General features: G+C 46.4%; 2 protein-coding genes across 5 annotated transcripts in view; one reads left to right on the forward strand and one right to left on the reverse strand.

Annotated features, from left to right (window-relative positions):
• Window positions 1–235: 235 nt before the first annotated feature.
• NUP43 (nucleoporin 43) lies at window positions 236–14,112 on the reverse strand. The gene is made up of 8 exons (XM_040965448.1): window positions 13,953–14,112; window positions 13,619–13,741; window positions 11,097–11,174; window positions 10,039–10,219; window positions 8,814–8,949; window positions 6,385–6,536; window positions 4,928–5,050; window positions 236–577 (listed from the first exon to the last, which is right to left on the reverse strand). Exons 1-8 carry the CDS (start codon window positions 14,073–14,075, stop codon window positions 348–350), a joined length of 1,146 nt encoding a protein of 381 aa, XP_040821382.1. The 5' UTR covers window positions 14,076–14,112; the 3' UTR covers window positions 236–347.
• Window positions 14,113–16,083: 1,971 nt separating this feature from the next.
• Window positions 16,084–18,221, forward strand: part of PCMT1 (protein-L-isoaspartate (D-aspartate) O-methyltransferase) — a 41,841-nt gene continuing 39,703 nt past the window's right edge. For 2 of the 4 annotated variants that reach the window (XM_040965180.1, XM_040965183.1), the window contains exon 1: window positions 16,084–16,342. In XM_040965180.1, coding sequence (XP_040821114.1) covers window positions 16,117–16,342 — 226 coding nt within the window. In that variant the 5' untranslated portion in view covers window positions 16,084–16,116. The remainder of the gene's footprint in view (window positions 16,343–18,221) is intronic. The other 2 variants (XM_040965181.1, XM_040965182.1) reach the window with 1 other exon arrangement.

The raw sequence follows: 18,221 nt of genomic DNA on the forward strand, positions 1-18,221 counted from the left end.
TGCCACCCATAATCTGTTCTTAAAAAGTTATACAGGAATAGTAAAGGGCCCCACTGGTGGCCTGACAGCAGCAATGATGAAGAGCTGGTGCCACAGCGGCCTGCAGCAGTCTACGTGAAGGCACGAGGAGCCCTCAGATGCCCGTGCGCATGCTCCCAACGGTGTACCATCCAGGTGTCATGAGGTTCTGCAACCACTGTGGAGAGGATCCAACTGACCAGGACAAAGCTGAACATCAATATCAGCCACAGTTTATTGACATTCTGAAAATCTCATATTTTCTAATAATAAAATTTGTACACAGTTTGGGATTAACAAGGCTATCTGTACATTTTACCTCCATACTTTCATGAGAAAAGTTGTCTAGTAACATAAATTGCTTCTGCATCAGTTCCACACACAAGGCAAGGACCTAGAACATCCAAACTGTTCACAGACAGAGTCCTACTGGGGAGCAAGCTGGTGATTTCAATGCGGTCTTTCGCAGGGTCAGTGCTAAGCCAAGAACTGATTAGAGATTGGTGAGCGTTAACCTGGTGGTTAATGCTATGAGACAGAAACGTGCTGGTTCTTCCCCCTGGGAGAAAAAAGGGAAAAAAAAAACCTCTGAAGACTAACTCTGTATTAGCACACTTTCAAATATCTATAGATGCATCTACTTACGTGAGGTGACGATTTCAACTTGCTAAATTCTCAGAATTAATAGGCTGATAATTCCATTACCATTTAGTCATTTTTGACCAATGGCTTATTCAGTGATATTCCATGGGATAACGCAGATAAGAAACTTAAAGTCTTGAGACAAAACAGAAGATTAAATTTGAGCCTGTTACTCCATTAATTTTTTTTATTAAAGATTTATTTTCACTGTAAAGTCAGATCTACAGAGAGGAGACAGAAAGATCCTCTATACACTGGTTAACTCCCTAAGTGGCTCCCACGGCTGGAACTGAGCCAATCTGAAGCCAGGAGCCAGAAGCCTTCCCCAAGTCTGCTACACTAGTTCAGAGTCCCAAGACCCTGGGCTGTTCTCCACTGCTTTCCCAGGCCACAAGAGGGAGTTGGGTGGGAAGTGAAGCAGCCAGGACATGAACTGGCACCCACATGGGATCCTGGCACATGCAAGGTGAGTACTTGAGCCACTAGGCTACCATGCTGGGCCCTACTCTGTTAACCTTTTAATGGAAAGTCTCAGAAAGGCACCAAAATAGCCAGAAGGTAAGTAGAGTAAATAAGAAGAAAAAAAGAATAGAAATGTATAGATGTATTTCTGGATATATTCTCTTTTTTAAAAAAGTAGTATCAAGGATCATTATTCTTTATTTGAAAGGCAGAGAAATAGGGAAAGAAACAAGAGACATCTCTACTTTGCTGGTTTAATTTCGCAAAGGCTCACGATGGCTGGAGCTGGACTAAGCAGCAGCCAGAAGCTGAGAACTCAGCCTGGGTCTCCAAGTGCTTGAGCCACCACCTGCTCCTGCCTGTTAGCAAGCCAGAGGCTAGAATTTTATGAAAGGCACGTTGCATATTTTGCATGTTTTACTTTCTCAGTAGTAACAAACAGAATCTAGTGACCAGCTTTGTTTCTTCTCCAACTAGGTTCCTTAAGTACTGAAATTTCAAGTGCAATATAATGGGAGTAGAAGTGGAAAGAATTAGCAACCAAATACCTGCTGTTTAGATTAAAGGTTTTTTTCTCCATACTTGAAGCTGAAAAAGATATGCATACACACTCTACACACTGCATGCTTTTCAGAATTTTTCTGGGGTTTCATCAATTTCCCCCCTTTGTTTCCCACTTTCCTGCCCCTGTAGTTTATGCCCTTCTGTTAGAATCACTGCAACAGGGCCCAGTGCAATAGCGTAGCAGTTAATAGTCCTCGCCTTGAACACACCAGGATCCCATATGGGTGCTGGTTCTAATCCCGGCAGCCTGCTTTCCCATCCAGCTCCCTGCTTGTGGCCTGGGAAAGCAGTCGAGGACGGCCCAAAGCTTTGGGACCCTGCACCCACAAGGGACCGGCAAAAGCTCCTGGCTCCTAGCTTCGGATTGGCTCAGCTCCGGTTGTTGCAGCCGCTTGAAGAGTGAATCACCAGAAGGAGGATCTTCCTCTCTGTCTCTCCTCCTCTCTGTATATCTGCCTTTCCAATAAAATAAATAAATCTTTATATAAAAAGAATCAGTGTAAGGAGACACTTTCTCCCCCTCCTCTGTAGTCTGCGCCACAGCAGACACACTGACTCACTGGCAGCACAGGTCAGTTCCTGCCAGCCCTGGCTCATCAGGTGGCTTGCCATCACACTTAGCATGAAATCTGAAGTCCGCCTCAAGGCCTCCAGAGGTCTGTCCTTATCTTCAGCCACTCTGCAGTGCAGCTGAGCCGCAGCCACAGTGGCCCTCTGTTCTGTCCAGACGGCTTTCCCGTGACTCACACCTGCCGCCTCTCCTTGGACCTCTCACTAGGACAGCTCCCCCGCCTTGTCTCATTCTTTCATCTCCCTGTTCTGCTTTACCCTTTTCTACACTGATTGGTATCAGTGTACTTGGCCCAGTTCGTTTGTTTTTGGCCCCTGCGTCCTCTTTTCCACTTTTCTGAGATCCTCTGTCCTGTGGGGTCAGCTCCCTTGCAAACAGGAGGCGTTACTGCTGGGCGACTGTAGCAGGTGGGCGGCAGAGAAGCAGCCCCCTTCCTGTTCCAGGCTTTTGAACACAGCAGCAGTCCCAGTCTCCATGAGGAGGCATCTTTTCTGCTGATCCTGAACCAGCTTCGACAGCATTTCCCACACGGCAGCAGCTGAGGTACTAACACCTTCCGATTTTGATTTCTGATAGCTGCTCTCCCAGCTCTGCTGCTTCTGCACACTTTCTTTTTATTATTATTATTACTATTATTATTATTAATTACATTGTATTATGTGACACAGTTTTATAGGTACTGGGATTCCCCCCACCCCTCCCCTAACCCTCCACCCAGGGTGGATTCCTCCACCTTGTTGCATAACCACAGCTCAAGTTCAGTTGAGATTCTTTCATCTGCACACTTTCTAAAGATCGATTTATTTACTTATTCCTTAGTTTATTTATTTATATTGGAAAGGCAGAGCTTATCCAAAGCCAGGAGCCAGGAGCTTCCTCTGGGTCTCCTGCAGAAGTGCAGGGCTGTTTACTACTGTTTTCCCAGGGCATAAGCAAGGAGCTGGATGGGAAGTGGAGCAGCCAAGATACAAAGAGGCATCCATATGGGATCCTGGTGCAGGCAAGGTGAGGACTTTAGCTGCTAGGCTACCATGCAGGGACCCATGCACATGTTCTAATTGGAAAGCCTTCTAAAGCCTTGATTCTGAGTGGACTCTAAGTGACAGCATCTTGTGTGCCCCCTTGGGCTGCCTGTTCCAGGTACACTGACTTGTCCTGTTTGCTGCTGTAGGTCCCAACACTTAGAAGGGTGTCGATCACACAGTAGTCAGTGATAAGTGAACACGTTGGAATTAATGGGGGGGAAATCCTTTAACACAGCAATTTTGAAAAATAGGAAGCAACCAATAACAGAACCAAACCCTGGGGTACAGTGCGTTGCTTCTGGCTAACCTTTATCTGGCACTGACTTTAGTATTCCGCAGACAAGGCTTTTCAAGCTGAGAAGAAACTAGCACCTTAGTACATAAAAGTTCTAGTTTTGCCTGACAAACACCCTGTTTTGGCAATGCAACATAAAAGTGCATTACCTGTGCATACCCTGTGGGCCAAGGTCAATGTCACTCACAAAGAACCTTGGTTGTCTGAAGTGACTGCACTTGAAGCATGTTTTTAGACATCAGCAATTAGTTCATAGAATTCAAGATTTACAGTATTAAAATATATCCTGTTGCTGGAGAACAGAAACATTCTGACATTCATTGATGCTAAAATATTAGACTCTCAGGGCTGGTGAGGTGGTGCATCAGGCTAATGTTCTACCTGTAAGCGCCAGCATCCCATACAGATGCTGGTTCATGTCCTGGCAGCTCCTCTTTGCTTATGGACTGGAAAAAAAGGGGAGGATGGCCCAGGTCCTGCAGTCCCCGCACCTACACAGGAAACCAAGAGCAGGTTCCTGGCTCCTAGCTTTCAATCAGCTCTGGCTGTTGTGGCCATTTGGGGAGTGAGTCAGCAGATGCAAGATCTGTCTATGTTTCTTCTCTGTTTCTCTGTAACTCTGACTTACAAGTAAAAAGAACTCTTTAAAAACAAAACAAAACCAAGACATTGTGTAATTTGGTATTTAAAAACATAATGAGGGCCCGGCGCGGTGGCGCAGTGGTTAAGGTCCTCCTCGCCTTGCATGCCCAGGATCCCATATGGGCGCCGGTTCTAATCCCGGCGGCCCCTCTTCCCATCCAGCTCCCCGCTTGTGGCCTGGGAAAGCAGTCGAGGACGGCCAAGAGCTTTGGGACCCTGCACCCGCGGGGGAGACCCGGAAGAGGCTCCTGGCTTCGGATTGGCATAGCATTGACCGTTGCACTCACTTGGGGAGTGAATCATCGGACGGAAGATCTTCCTCTCTGTCTCTCCTCTCTCTGTATATCCACCTTTCCAATCAAAATAAAAGAAATCTTAAAAAAAAAAAAAAAAAACATAATGAGCATAGGAAGAGGGATGTGCTGTCGGCCTCACTGTTAAGACACCCAAATCTCCCGTCAAAGAGCCTGGCTCCACTCTCAACTCCTGCTCCCTGCAAATGTACGGCCTGGGCGGCAGCAGGTGACAGCTCAAGGAGCTGAGTCCTTCCAGTTCAACTACGTTCCTAGCTCCCTGTTTCAGTCTGTGGCAATTTGGGGGAATAAACCAACAGATAGAAGCTCTCTCCCCCAAATAAATACATAAACTTTTTGTTTTTAAGAAAACACAATCAAAATACAGAAGAGAATCTTCACTAAGATGCTTTACCTTGATGAAAGAGTGAGGACTTCTCAGGGACGTTGGAGGAGGCATCCCAGTGCCAGAGGGATCCATCTTCAGAACACGTGAAGAGATGATCGGGATTGGAAGGGTGGAAGTGCACTTCCCACACTAAAAGGCAGAAACTAAGGCACTTACTTCTAGCTATAAATAAATCTTAGGCAAACAAAAACAAACAAAACAAAAAAACCCTGTCTCCAGGCAGCATGCTCCATGAACCTCTTAGCTCACACCATAAACCCCAAAAAGCTTCGGAATCAAAAGCATAATACAGTTCCCAAAAGACTGCATCTTGTACACTGAAAAGAGGCCAAGGGAATCTATCTGGGCATTAGCCAGAAAATGAATGACAATAACTGTGAATCATATGACAGTATAATCAAATACATTTCTGGCAGAAAATCATGACAATAGAATACACCCCCAAAATATTAGCACATATTAACAATAGCTTCCATAACACTGTTAAAGGACATTGTCACACAATATGCTAAAATAAAGAGTTGGGTTTTTTCTTTTTTCTTATTGGAAAGGCACATCTACAGAGAAACTAAGAGAAAGATCTTTCATCCATTGGTTCACTGATCAAGTGACTGCAACAGCCGGAGCCAAATCAATCTGCAGCCAGGAGCCTCTTCTGGGTCTCCGATGCAGGTGCAGAGTCCCAAAGCTTTGGGCTGTCCTCCACTGCTTTCCCAGGCCACAAGCAGGGAGCTGGATGGGAAGTGAAACATTGGGGACATGGACAGGCACATATGCGGGATTGCAGCCCTTAAAGGGAAGAATTATCCAGTTAAGCGATCACATTGGGCCTAATAAATTGGTATTTTTATACAGAACAATTTGGTAAACCTATATTACAGCTTTTAAAATTATGCAAAAGTTTTGAACCATCAATTTTAAGACTAATTATATTCATTATAGTTTCAAATAATAAAACATGCTATAGAAGTTAAATATCAAATAAAACAAGGGATTGACAATTTAAATGTAGATAATTCAGTGATTAAAAGCTATGATGTTGGGTGGTGGGAGTACGGTGCAATGGTTTAATTGGCTAATCCTCCACTTCCAAGTGCTGGAAACCCATATGGACACTGTTTCATGTGCCAGCTGCTGCACTTCCTATTCAGCTTTGCTGCCTATGGCCTGGAAAAGCAGAGGAGGATGGTCCAAAGCCTTGGGATCCTACACCCATTTGGGAGACTCAGAGGAAGCCCCTGCTTCCCAGTTCAGGACTGGTTCAGTTCCAGACATTGTGGACGTCTGGGGAGCGAACCAGTGGGTGAAAGATCTTTCCCTCTGTCTTTCCTTCTCCATATGAACCTGTCTTTCCAATAAAAAAAAGATAAATCTTAATAAGAAGAGAAAAGCCACGATGTGAGATGATGTACGTGAGTCTCACTGATGGAAGGTTACATCATGTAAAGCAGCATCTTACTTACTCTCGGCCTCATGAGCCTTCAGCAGAGACACGGGCATGGTACCCTGCCTTACATCCCAGACACTCAGCATCCCGTCCTGGCCTCCGGTAGCGACAATGTGCTGCTGGTTGGGATGTCTGTCAATGCAGTGCAGCGGCACTCGGTCTCCGGTCCTTTTGGGAGAAACACAATGCCATCAGGTAGGTTGTGAAGTGTAGTTTATCAATGGCTAGAGCTACAGGTTCAATCTTAATGATGCCAAAAAAATTAACCAGATCAGAGGATCTGCACTCCTGGCTTCAGATCGGCACAGCACCGGCCATTGCGGTCACTTGGGGAGTGAATCATTGGATGGAAGATCTCTCTCTCTCCTCCTCTCTGTATATATCTGACTTTACAATGAAAAATAAGTAAATCTTTAATAATAATAATATTTAAGATTAATTAATTGAACAAAATGAAACAATCAGTTGAAATGAATAAAAAACTTGGTGTTATAAAAAAAAAAAATCAACCAGATCAAAAACTACAATGAGGGGCCCGGAGCCATGGCCTAGTGGCTAAAGTCCTTGCCTTGAACGTGCCAGGATCCTATATGGGCACTGGTTCTAATCCCGGTAGCCCATCTTCCCATCCAGCTCCCTGCTTGTCTCCTGGGAAAGCAGTCGAGGATGGCCCAAAACCTTGGGACCCTGCACCCGTGTGGGAGACCCGGAAGTTCCTGGATCCTGGCTTTGGATTGGCACAGTACCAGCCTTTGCGGTCAGTTGGGGAGTGAATCATCAAATGGAAGATATTTTTCTCTGTGTCACCTTCTCTCAGTATATCTGACTTCACAATAAAAATAAATAAATCTTAAAAAAAAAAAAACTACAATGAACTATCCACTGATTTCAGTTAGAACAGTTATCACCAAAGAAATGAATCAAGAAAAATGTGAACGAAGAGCAATTCCCATATACTCCTGGTGGGAATTTAGCACAGCCCCAGCACAAACTAGAACAGTGGCAGGTATTCTGTGTACCAGTTAGGTCGCCCCCAGGACACCTGCTCCCATGCTAGAGTGCCCGGTCAAAATGCCAGCTTCCTGCTCATGTGCATCCTGGGAGAGAGCAGGTGACTCCCCAAGTCGTTAGATATCTGCCATCGACGGGGAAGACTGGCACCGAGGGCCACTCTCCTGATTTAGGCACAGTTGAGGACTGGCTCATTCCTGGCTTTTAAGGGCATTTGGAGAGTAAACCATCAATGGGAAGCTCTCTTTTTGTCTTTCAGATAAAATGGAAATAAATACCATATAAACAGTCTCAGAAATATAACTAGCATGATTCAGCAGTCCTACCACTTAGTATATATCTAAAGGAATTGGGGTTGTTACGTTGAAGAACCATCTGTACTCCCATCTTTACTGTAGCACTATTCACAATAGCCAAGACACAGAATTACTCTATGTGTCCACAGGCAGATGGATGAAGCAAGTATGATACAGATATATATATATATATATATATATATATATACACACACACACACACACACAGAGCTAAACAGAGCCTGAAACCATAATAAAAATTGGTACTTGCAGCAATATGCATGGAATTGGAAAACATTATGCTAAGTGAAATAAATCAGGCACGGAAAGAGAAACACTGCATAATTTCACTTACAGGAAGCTTAAGTTGGTCTCATAAAAGCTGAAATATACCAGTGGTTGCCAGAGTTGGGGCTGGGTTTATGAGAAGGGATGTTTGAAGAGAGGACAGTTAACAGGCACAGAGAGGTAGATGAATAGAAGGAATAATTTCTAATGTTCTACCTAGCACAACAGGATAAATGGTTGGCAAAAACTGATTGACTATTTCGAATAGTTACTAGAGAGGATAAGGGATGTTTTCAACACCAGGAAATGACAAAGGAGGTAATACTCAATCACCCCGATCTCATCATCACACACTGTACACATGAATTTAAATATCACAGTATGTTAAAAAAACAATAAATGTCAACGATCTATACTGTTTTTTAAGAAAAGACACAGTAAGAAAATTAACTAAATATCCTTCTAATCAACAACAACAAAAAACCCTTCTGAAATTCATGGTGAAAATTACTCCTTTCTTTATCTGGAGACATGGGAAGCAAGATACTGTGATGGTAGGACACATAAAATACATTTCCATTCCTTAGGTTTTTACAAATACCATACACTGGGGTAGACACTATGGCATCACCTGTGATTCCCAAATTCCATGTTTGCATGTTGATTCAATGGCACAGTTTCTGACACAGTTACTACATGAAGCCTGGCATTCTCAAGTTTAAGTTAGCTTACACTATCAAATTGAATCAGGCATCATTTGAAAATGCAATCTGGGTTGAAGTCAACTGCTATAAATGATTGAACAAACTGATATTGCATTACACTACTGAAATTATGCAACAGCACTTACAGTGATAATATCTGCGAGGGCTCATTTCCTTGTTGTCTGAAATCCCATATTTTTAACTGTCCAATTGAATTTACCGTGAGAATCTCAGGAGTGCGAAGGAAGGTTACGGCATGGAGTGTGCTGCTATCTGCATTGTCTACAAATTTAAAAAATGGTATGCATGTTAATGGATCCCTTTTAATTTAGGGACATGTTAAATCACACACCTACTGATTGAAATTTCACAAATGAAGCTTCCAATGAATTCTGGTTTTTACGTCTACAGAAAAACATGTGGTAATGTATAGGTTTAGACTTTGCTTGGATTGAAAAACAGAACTCTGACATCTGAGCCGCTTTCTTAACGGAGAACCGTTTTCACAGATACCTTCCCTCACATGCTCTTAGGACTGTGACCCTGTGTTTTTGATAATTGATAAAGCTCTTCTATATTCAGCTTTTTCAAGTCCTTGACCCTGAACTTCTATTTTACATTGAACCCAAACTCGGTATACCCTGTAGATCTTACTCTTTGCATTATTCTGCTAATTCACCTCAAATCTATTCGTCTTTCTTTTCATCTCCAAAAGATCCTCCCTGACTGCCATTATGATAATGATCCTTTTCTTTGAATTGCTAGATTTTCATGGGATATAATTTAATCTATACTTATAAATGTTAAACCAGCAGGCAAGCATTCTTAATAATGATATGTCAAGTATTTCAGAAGTAAAATCTGTAGCAAATAATACACAAACATGATTCCTGGCTCACTCTCCGGGGATGCTGACTGAGGGGCCTAAGTTGGTGCTTAGCAACTGCCCCGGCAGTCTGGGCGAAGTGCTGCTCAGAGCACCATCCTAGGATTGTTCTGCAAAAGCAAGACTTGGAGACTATCACTCCCCTGCTCAAAACCTTCTCAGGCCTCTTTAGTTTTCCAGCTAAAAAATACGTAACACTTGTGGTTTAGCATTACAGAATTTTCACAACCTGGGCTCAATTTACCTTTTTGGGTTCACTGTTTGTCTCTCTAATTTAAATAATTAAAGTCAGGTCAAACTATGTTTGCTCCAAATAGTTGTTGACCTCTATCTGGTTCTGTGCCACTCCTTGTCCGGCATGTTATCTTTCACTCCTGTGGTCAGTTACTTTTATGAACTTGCCTTGTGTATTTATAACCCCCTCTTGGCCTTGTGTTTATTTAGTATTCTGTGTAACAGAAAAGACGTGGGACGATTCTTCTTACTTATGGTTCTTACAGCTTCCTTATGATCAGCTCTGAAGAGATTGATTCGACCGTCTTCTCCAACCGTAACAATTTCTGGGTTGTCACACACAATTCCCGTACATGGCGCACTGCTATAGGAAGGACTGCCGGGACCTGTGTGATAGTGAGCTGCGTTCCACTGCTGGCTGACTGACAGCGTCTAGGCATCAGAAACAAGGACAGAAGTAATTAAAGCAAACACCAGGGCACTAGCACGCGACCAGAGTATTTTAAGGTCTAACTCCTAGTTTTTATTAAGTGTAACTCTCTCCCTCTCCTCTGCATGTCATAGTATCAATACTCAGAAGGAATGACCCTCATAGTTCTAGGTTCAAAAGCAATGTGTCTTAATGATGTCCCACATTTATCTCAAATTAATATATGCTTTACAATCATGGGAAATAAGTGTATGTAACAAGTAAATCTCTACTGCCTTTCCTAAGAGACTTCACTGAGGAAAAAAAAAACTTCAGAGCATCTGGGTATTACATTCACTAGGCATGCCTATAAGCAAGGGGGTGTTTAACCCAAAATCCTAAATCCACACTCTCCTCCAGCAGCTCCAACGATGTCACTGCTAATGGAGTTATTTCAGAGAACTGCCTTCACTGTTGGGCTTCAGTACACAAGAAAGCTCTGAGAATTAGCTGTTAAGTTTTCTCACAGCACAAACTGTATTCTGATGAAGACCTGAGTTCCGGCCAGAGGCAAAAGAGCCTACCATGCTCTCTGCTACCATGCCTAAACTAACAGCTGCTCTTTCTTACAAAGACTAGAATAGGAACTTAAAAAGGAGAAATCACAGGCCAATTAAGAGCTATATCACCCAAGTGTTACATCCAAACTAACAGAATGTATTGAATTTACTCTAGTGCAGTAATAACTCACAAAAACATGGTTTTAAAGTTAAATTAATACAAAGGGTATAGTGAAAACCTCCCCATTCATATCTCAAGACTTTTAAATTAATTACAATCTTCTTTAAGTTTTTTTTAAAAAAAAGATACAAATTCATTTTTCAAATTAAACTTCTTTACCTGGTTGTTTGGATGGTAAAGGAAAATTGTTACAGATCCTGTTGATGAAGCAGCTACAATTCTTTCCTGGTCAAAAAACTGAACAGAAAAATTTCTTATTATGGATTCAGAAATACTTGTAGGGATGAAACCCATTTGGTTTAACTAAGTTTATAGCAAATCATATAACAATTCTATAAATGCCAAGCAAATAAAATTTGTTGGGCCTAAAAGTTAACACTGCTATACAAATAAAGGCATTTTTCTGAAGAAAAAAATGACAGTTAATTTTTTCTAACTCATTTGTCTATAATTGCTTCGAACCATGATAAATAAAGCTTCAAATATCATTCCTAGGCCTGGCAGGTTTTTATAGAATGCTGAGACTCTGAGAACAAACTGGGATTTGAAAACCTAATTTTTAATCCCTACCTCTTACTATTGACTGGAAGCATGGATGGTTAAAATCTCTAAGTCTGGGGCCAGTGTGGTGGCATGGTCAGCAAGGCCAAGTCTATGGTGCCAGCCTCTCGTTTGGGCACCGCTTTGAAGCCTGGCTGCTCAACTTCCAATCCAGTTTCCTCTGGTACACCTGGGAAGGCAGCAGAGCCTGGTTCCCTGAACTCACATAGGAGACCCAGCCATAGCTCTAGACTCCCGGTTTTGAACCAGCCCAGCTAGCACTGTTGTAGTGATGTAGGGAGTAAACCAGCAGATGGAAGATCTCTCCTTGTCTCTTCCCCCCAGTCTCTGTATCTCCTAGTTTGAGTCTTGGAATGCAGTGGCCATTTGGCTTGCTATGATGGTGGGCTGACAGACTCAAGTTTCCATGATCTGGGTTCTATGACCAATTTTGGTTCCGGACTTCTGCTTCCTGCTAATGCACAGCCTGCAAAGCAGCAGCGATGGCTCAAGAAACTGGGTCCCTGCCACCCACGGAGGGACACACACTGAGACCTGAACTGAGGGTCTGGCGCCTGGTTCCTGCCTGCTAAAGGCATCTGGTAAATGAATCAATGCATGGGAGTTCTCCAAAATGTTTTTTTTTTTTAATATCTTAGCCTGGCACAGTAGCCCAGTGGATAAAGTTCTTGGCTTGCATGTGCCAGGATCCCAAATGGGGACTGGTTTGTAGCCCGGCAGCCCCGCTTCCTATCCAGCTCCCTGCCTGTGGCCTGGGAAAGCAGTCGAAGATGGCCCAAAGTTTTGGGACCCTATACCCACTTGGGAGACCTGGAGGAGGCTCTGGGCTCTAGGCTTTGGATCAGTGCAGCTCTGGCCATTGTGACCACTTGGGGAGTAAATCAGCGAATGGAAGATGTGCCTCTCTGTCTCTCCTCCTCTATCTGACTTTCCAATAAAAAATAAAATAAATCTTTAAATACATATATTTTGAAACAGCACTAATTCTACTTAGACTAGAATTCAAGAAAGTTTTCTTTGAAAAGTAAACTTCAGGGCCCAACATGGTGGCCTAGCAGCTAAAGTTCTTGTCTTGAACGTGCTGGGATCCCATATGGGTGCCAGTTCTAATCCGGCAGCCCTACTTCCCATCCAGCTCCCTGCTTGTGGCCTTGGAAAGCAGACAAGGACGGCCCAAAGCCTTGGGACCCTGCACCTGCATGGGAGACCTGGAGGAAGTTCCTGGCTCCTAGCTTCAGATTGGCACAGCACTGGCTGTTGCGGCCATTGGGGAGTGAATCATTGAACAGAAGATCCTCCTCTCTGCCTCTCCTCCTTTCTGTATATCTGCCTTTCCAATAAAAATAAATAAATCATAAAAAAAAAAAAAAAAAAACAAAGAAAGAAAAGTAAACTTCAGGGCTCAGCACTATTGCACAGGATCTTAAGCCTCTACCAGTGATGCTAGCATCCCACATGGATACCAGTTCAAGTCCCGGGTGCTCCACTTTCAATTCAGCTCCCTTTCGATGCCAATGGAAAGCAGCAGCAAACGGCCCAAGTGTGTGTGTCGCTGCATCCACGTGGGAGGCCTGGAAGAAACTCTGGGCTCTCGGTTTTGGTCTGGGCCAGCCCTGTCCACTGCAGCCTTCTAGGGGAGTGACCAAGTAGATGGAAGTGTGTGTCTCTTTGTGTCCCTTCTTCTCTCTGTAACTTGGATTTCACATAAACAAAAACACCTGCCCTGCACAGTATGTCAGAAATGAAGATACTTCAAAACGTTTGTGGAAAATGAAAAGACAGACTATTTTGATACAAAAAACTTCTAAACCTGTGCAGTCTTTTTCACAACATGCATTTTCCACAAACTTCAGAGATCCTTAGTAGTGTGTGCTCAAAAGATAATTCTAGAGGGTGAGAAATAATATTTGATTCACAGGCATGCAATTAAAACGAAGTTACGTAAAACTCTGTCAATACTGTTTGTATATAGGAGTTAGGTAATTAACTTAAAACCCTTTTTCACCTACTTCTTTCCAAGTTCTCTGACCGTGCCAGTGAGCACAGAATCTATATCGGGCCAATCATCACCTAGAGAAGCCAGCTTCGCGTTAGCTCAGAGTGCGACTCCACACACTTACCTGTAAGTCCATGACATCGCCGTGGTGTCTGATATCGCACAGCAAGCGATGGTCTCCTTCTAAGCCTCCATCGTAGTCCGAGTTTCCGAAATCCCCGACAGACCACAGGGAAACATGGTTTTCCTACAAAGCGGTAAAGTTTCCTCTTGAGATGACAGCAACAACAACGCTCGTAAAGGGAATGAAATTTACAGTGCCTGAAATCTACCTAGGTTCCAAAGCACGGGGAGACGGGAGGCTCCGGCACACCGAGGCCGGGGAGGACCCCCGAAGGGCGAGCACGGCCAGAGAAGCCTGCGCGCACCTGGCACCCCCGCCCCACCAGCAGCGGTACCTCATTGTCCCAGGAGCCCGTGGCGAAGGTCTCGGCGATCTGCAGGCTCCCCGGGGGCACCGGCCGCCAGCGGGTTTTGCTGATTTTCTGAGAGACGAACTTGGCATACAACAGCTCCTCCATGCCTGAAGGGACCACGGCGGATACTTGTCCGGCACAACGCGCGCCTCGCGGGCCCGCCCCTTCCCGCGGAGCTCTGATTGGGTCGGGCCACGCCGGGGCGACGGTGGCTGCACTGAGCCAATCCTCATCGGCCGGCTGTGCAGACAGTGAGGAGCACTGGACCGTCAGCGACCAGGGATGGCAGAGGTGGCTGTGAACACGACCAAGCACAACTCGGCTTGTGTGCAGTGGGACCTGCGCCTGACACGCAACTTCAGCACAGAAACACCGAGACAACGTACTTGTGCACTAACTGTGCAATGTGAAACTTAAAGAGCTTATGAAACAGAATCATTCCATTTGAAACCACCTTTCCACCAAGACCTCAATATTCGCTTGCGCGGCACTGTGCATATCAAAGAACACAAAATCCTTAAATTTTCAAGGAACTTTCTCCAGGAAAGCGCCTATTTTGTTAACCTGAGCCTCGTACCCAAATTATTTGGCTACATTGTTAATGTATAATGTCAGAACCGATCTAAAGCCACGAACCAGGAGCTTCTTCTGGATCTCTAATGTAGGTGCAGGGTCCCAAAGTTTTGGGCCATCCTCCACTGCCTTCCCAGGCCATAAGCAGGGAGTTGGGTGGGAAATGGAGTAGCGGGACATGAATCGCCCATATGGGATCCTGGCACTTGCAAGGGGAGGATTTAGCCTTTGAGCCATCATGCAAGCCCCTCTCTGTTCATTTTCTTTTGTTGCAGTTCCTTTGCAGTTACGATGTGAATCCTACTGAATACCAGAAACATGACATTCCATTTCTATGTGTCGGCTCTTGGAGAGAGGTTGAGATGGGTTGCTGTCCTCAAGTGGTGGTCCCACTTCCCAGGGACGGTTTGTGGAAGCACTGTGTGGACGTGTCACGCCCCTAGGACAGTGGTCCTGTCGAGGACTCTCCGGCTGAAGACCTTCAGGAATCTGTAACCGTGCAGGTGGCAGCTGGTAAAGGGATTCTTTTTCCCACCAACGATCTTATTCCTATCAGACGTCGGTGTAAAGAACAATTGTGTGTGTTCCCACTTCTGATCACAGAGTCCCACAAAATAGGAATTGCGTCTGTTTGGAACGTCACATTAGACAAGCTCTGGTAAGAACTAGACTTTCAAATCTGTGGCTGCTGTAATATCAGTTGTGACTTTTATTTTGGTTTCCTGAAAGTTTACTAAACTAAGTGGTGGCTGGGTTCTGTCAGTCTCCATGCTAGTTTAGGAGTCAGGGATGCGGACGCCGCAGGCAGTGTCCACGCCAGTGGTTCTCTCTCAAGGGACACAGCTAGCATCCACACGGGGAGTGACCTCTCTGAGGCTCTGTGGGCTGAAAGCGCACACCCGTGTTGCGAGGACACCTTAGCCCTAGGACGCTGCGCTACCTGTCCCCCACGGTAGCTTGCTCCCTTTGTTCTGAAGGAGCCAAGCATTCCCCCTCACCACGCCCCCAGGAGCGCTGCTCTCCCGCGCGCCTGTGTGCTTCTCTGGAGTTGAGAACAATCCAGGGTTAACAGGGAGGCCCCAGTCACAAAAGCTAATGACTGGAGCGCTCGGGGCAGAGCCGGTCGCAGAAGTCGGGGTCCTTCCCGGCTCCAGCTCCGTGAGCTCACGTCCAGTCTCCTCCACCGAAACGTTGGTCAACGGGGTTGGGTGAGGCAGGACTTCAGGAAGCCCCCACCGTCTAACAATCTGGACAGCTATAGGAGCAGACCCGCCGCTCGCCTCAGCTGACCCAGCGGCGACGACAACGGAGCCGCCAGCAGCCGCCGCACAGATCGGCCTGTCATCCCGCCGCCGAGCTCGGGGACCGCCAGGCACAGGCCGGGCGACCAGTCCCGAGGCCTCGGGAAGGGGTCACGCAGCGGCTGCGGCGCCGCCGACTCAGCCTGCGGCCCTCGGGAGCCCGCAGCGGCCGCCGCCCGGGGCAGAACGCACCAGGCCTTCCCGCCCTAGCGGCCCCGCCCGGCCGCGCCCCGGGCCGCGCGGCGTCGTAGGGCGCATGCGTGCCGCGGGGGATGCCGGGAGCGCGCAGTGGCGGCAGCGGCGGCGGCGGCGGCGGCGGCTCCTCCAGCGGGGACGCGAGCGGGGCGGTGACCGTGTGGGAGGTGGTCTCACTCTTGGCCAAACTGTTGGGGACCGTCGCCGCCCTGAAGGTGGTTCTGTACCTGCTCCGAGTGTGCCTAGCGATGGCCTGGAAATCCGGCGGCGCCAGCCACTCGGAGCTGATCCACAATCTCCGCAGTAAGTGCCACCCCCGCCCGGTGTGGGGCAGTTGGGGCAGGCTAGGCCTGGACAGGGTCCCCTGGACCGTCCGGAACGTTCTGGGGGCCAGCCCCGGCCCCCGCCCCCACCTCCACTCCGCGTCGGTTGCAGGACTCCTGCGGAGCCGGGACGGTGGTGGCGAGCTGCAGGCGCTGGCCACCGGCTGCCCCGGGACCTGTCCCTGGCAGGACGGGCGGCGGGGAGATGGTGCGCTGGGGTCACCGCCGCCGCCGCTGCTGTTGGGGCTCAGTGTCCCCCGGCGCGCCGGCGAAAAGGGGGCGCGGCCCGGGTCCGGCCTGGGCCGGCGAGGGGCGTGACTTCACGGTGGGCCTGGCCGCTGGGCAGGGAGCCGAGGGGACCGCAGGCTGGCCCCCGCGGTCCTTCACCTTGCTCCTCCTGCTCCGTGGACTTCTCTCCTGTTCGCCTCCCCCGCCCTCCGGGTTTTCCTCCGGAGGGAGATGCGGCTGTCTGATACCCGCGAGGGGAGGGGAGGAAGGCGAGAGCATCCTGCTGTTGTGGATGCGGGGAGAAATTTCTCGGGCTGCTGTCCGGTGGGAAGCTCCGTGGGGGACGGAGGAGGACAGAATGGGCCCAGGGTGGGTAGGGGCGGAGGCGGGACGCTGTTCCCGGGAGACTTGTGTTTTGGGGGCGTTTAGAATTCCCGAATCCAGCAAAAAATACTGTGTTTCGGGCTACCGCTGGCTTTAAAAACCAAGGGAGGAAGTTTCTTTAGACCATTCTCTTCAGTTATTGTATTTCTTCTTCTGATGATAATTTTAGGGTGGGATGAGTGCTGTGTCACTTTCTTTTTTTAAATTGAAATATAGTGTCGCCGTCTGTTGAGGAGACCAGAAAGAACGCGATGCATACATAATTGCAACTGGGCAGCATTATAGCTCTCTCTTGGCTGTTAACTTTGCGAATAATCGGATTCTGCCACGTGGTATCTTCAGTTGCCCTGTTTTTATATTTTTATTGCCCCCCCCTCTTGCTTTTTCATGTTTGTCCTACACATTGGATCTGTAATCAACTTGGCATCTGGGAACATTTTTTAAAAAGTAGTCTTTGAATCTTCTAAAATAAAGTCATACTTATCCGTTCCCTTCCTGCCTAATACATACTGATTATTCACTGTATCAGAGGACTTCAAATAGTTCGTGGAAAATGGAATGAAAGGATACTGTTTGTTTTGCTGCAAAAATGTTTGGGTTCCGGCCCAGGTTCTTCAGGAGAGGTTCCCCGTGAGTGTGTTAAGGGCTGCAGGTGCTTAGCTCTGTGCTAGGACTGCAAAGGCAAAAGAGAAATAGAGTCACGTCCTTGGCACTTTTTAAAAGTCATCGGACTTTTTAAAACAATACTTGAAATGAGAAAGTTGTGTTTTTAATGTTTAGTAATGAAAACGGTTGAGAGGGAGAGCTTTGTCAGTCATTGCCGGTGTTCACTTCCCGGACAGATATTTGGAAAGGGACATTTATGTAACTGAGGCAGTATTATAAAGTGTGCATAATCTCAGTATGCCGTAAATGCAGGTATGAGGTTTCCTAATGGGATCTGAGTGCCTGCTCTTGCAGTATATGTATCTGAAACAGTCTGTGCATGAATTGTGATCAAGTCGTTTCCACCTGCTGTAGATGATCACCATTAGATGCTTGGCTGTGGCTGGGATTTGTAATCAAGCTCTTGAAAGACTTCTTTTTTGGTCAACTTTGTGGTGAACCAAGACTAGATCTTTACCCTGTGGGTTTATAATCACTTTAATGTATTGTATTATTGTTCTTAGTTAAAATTTCCAGGGAGTTTTTTTTTCTCCCCAGAAAATCTAGTTAGGAATGTTTAGCATAGTTGGTATTGAAAGTAC

The sequence above is a fragment of the Ochotona curzoniae genome, unplaced genomic scaffold (assembly GCF_017591425.1).
Source record: "Ochotona curzoniae isolate NIBS_2020 unplaced genomic scaffold, NIBS_Ocur_1.0 scaffold_3890, whole genome shotgun sequence".
Lineage (NCBI taxonomy): Eukaryota > Metazoa > Chordata > Mammalia > Lagomorpha > Ochotonidae > Ochotona > Ochotona curzoniae.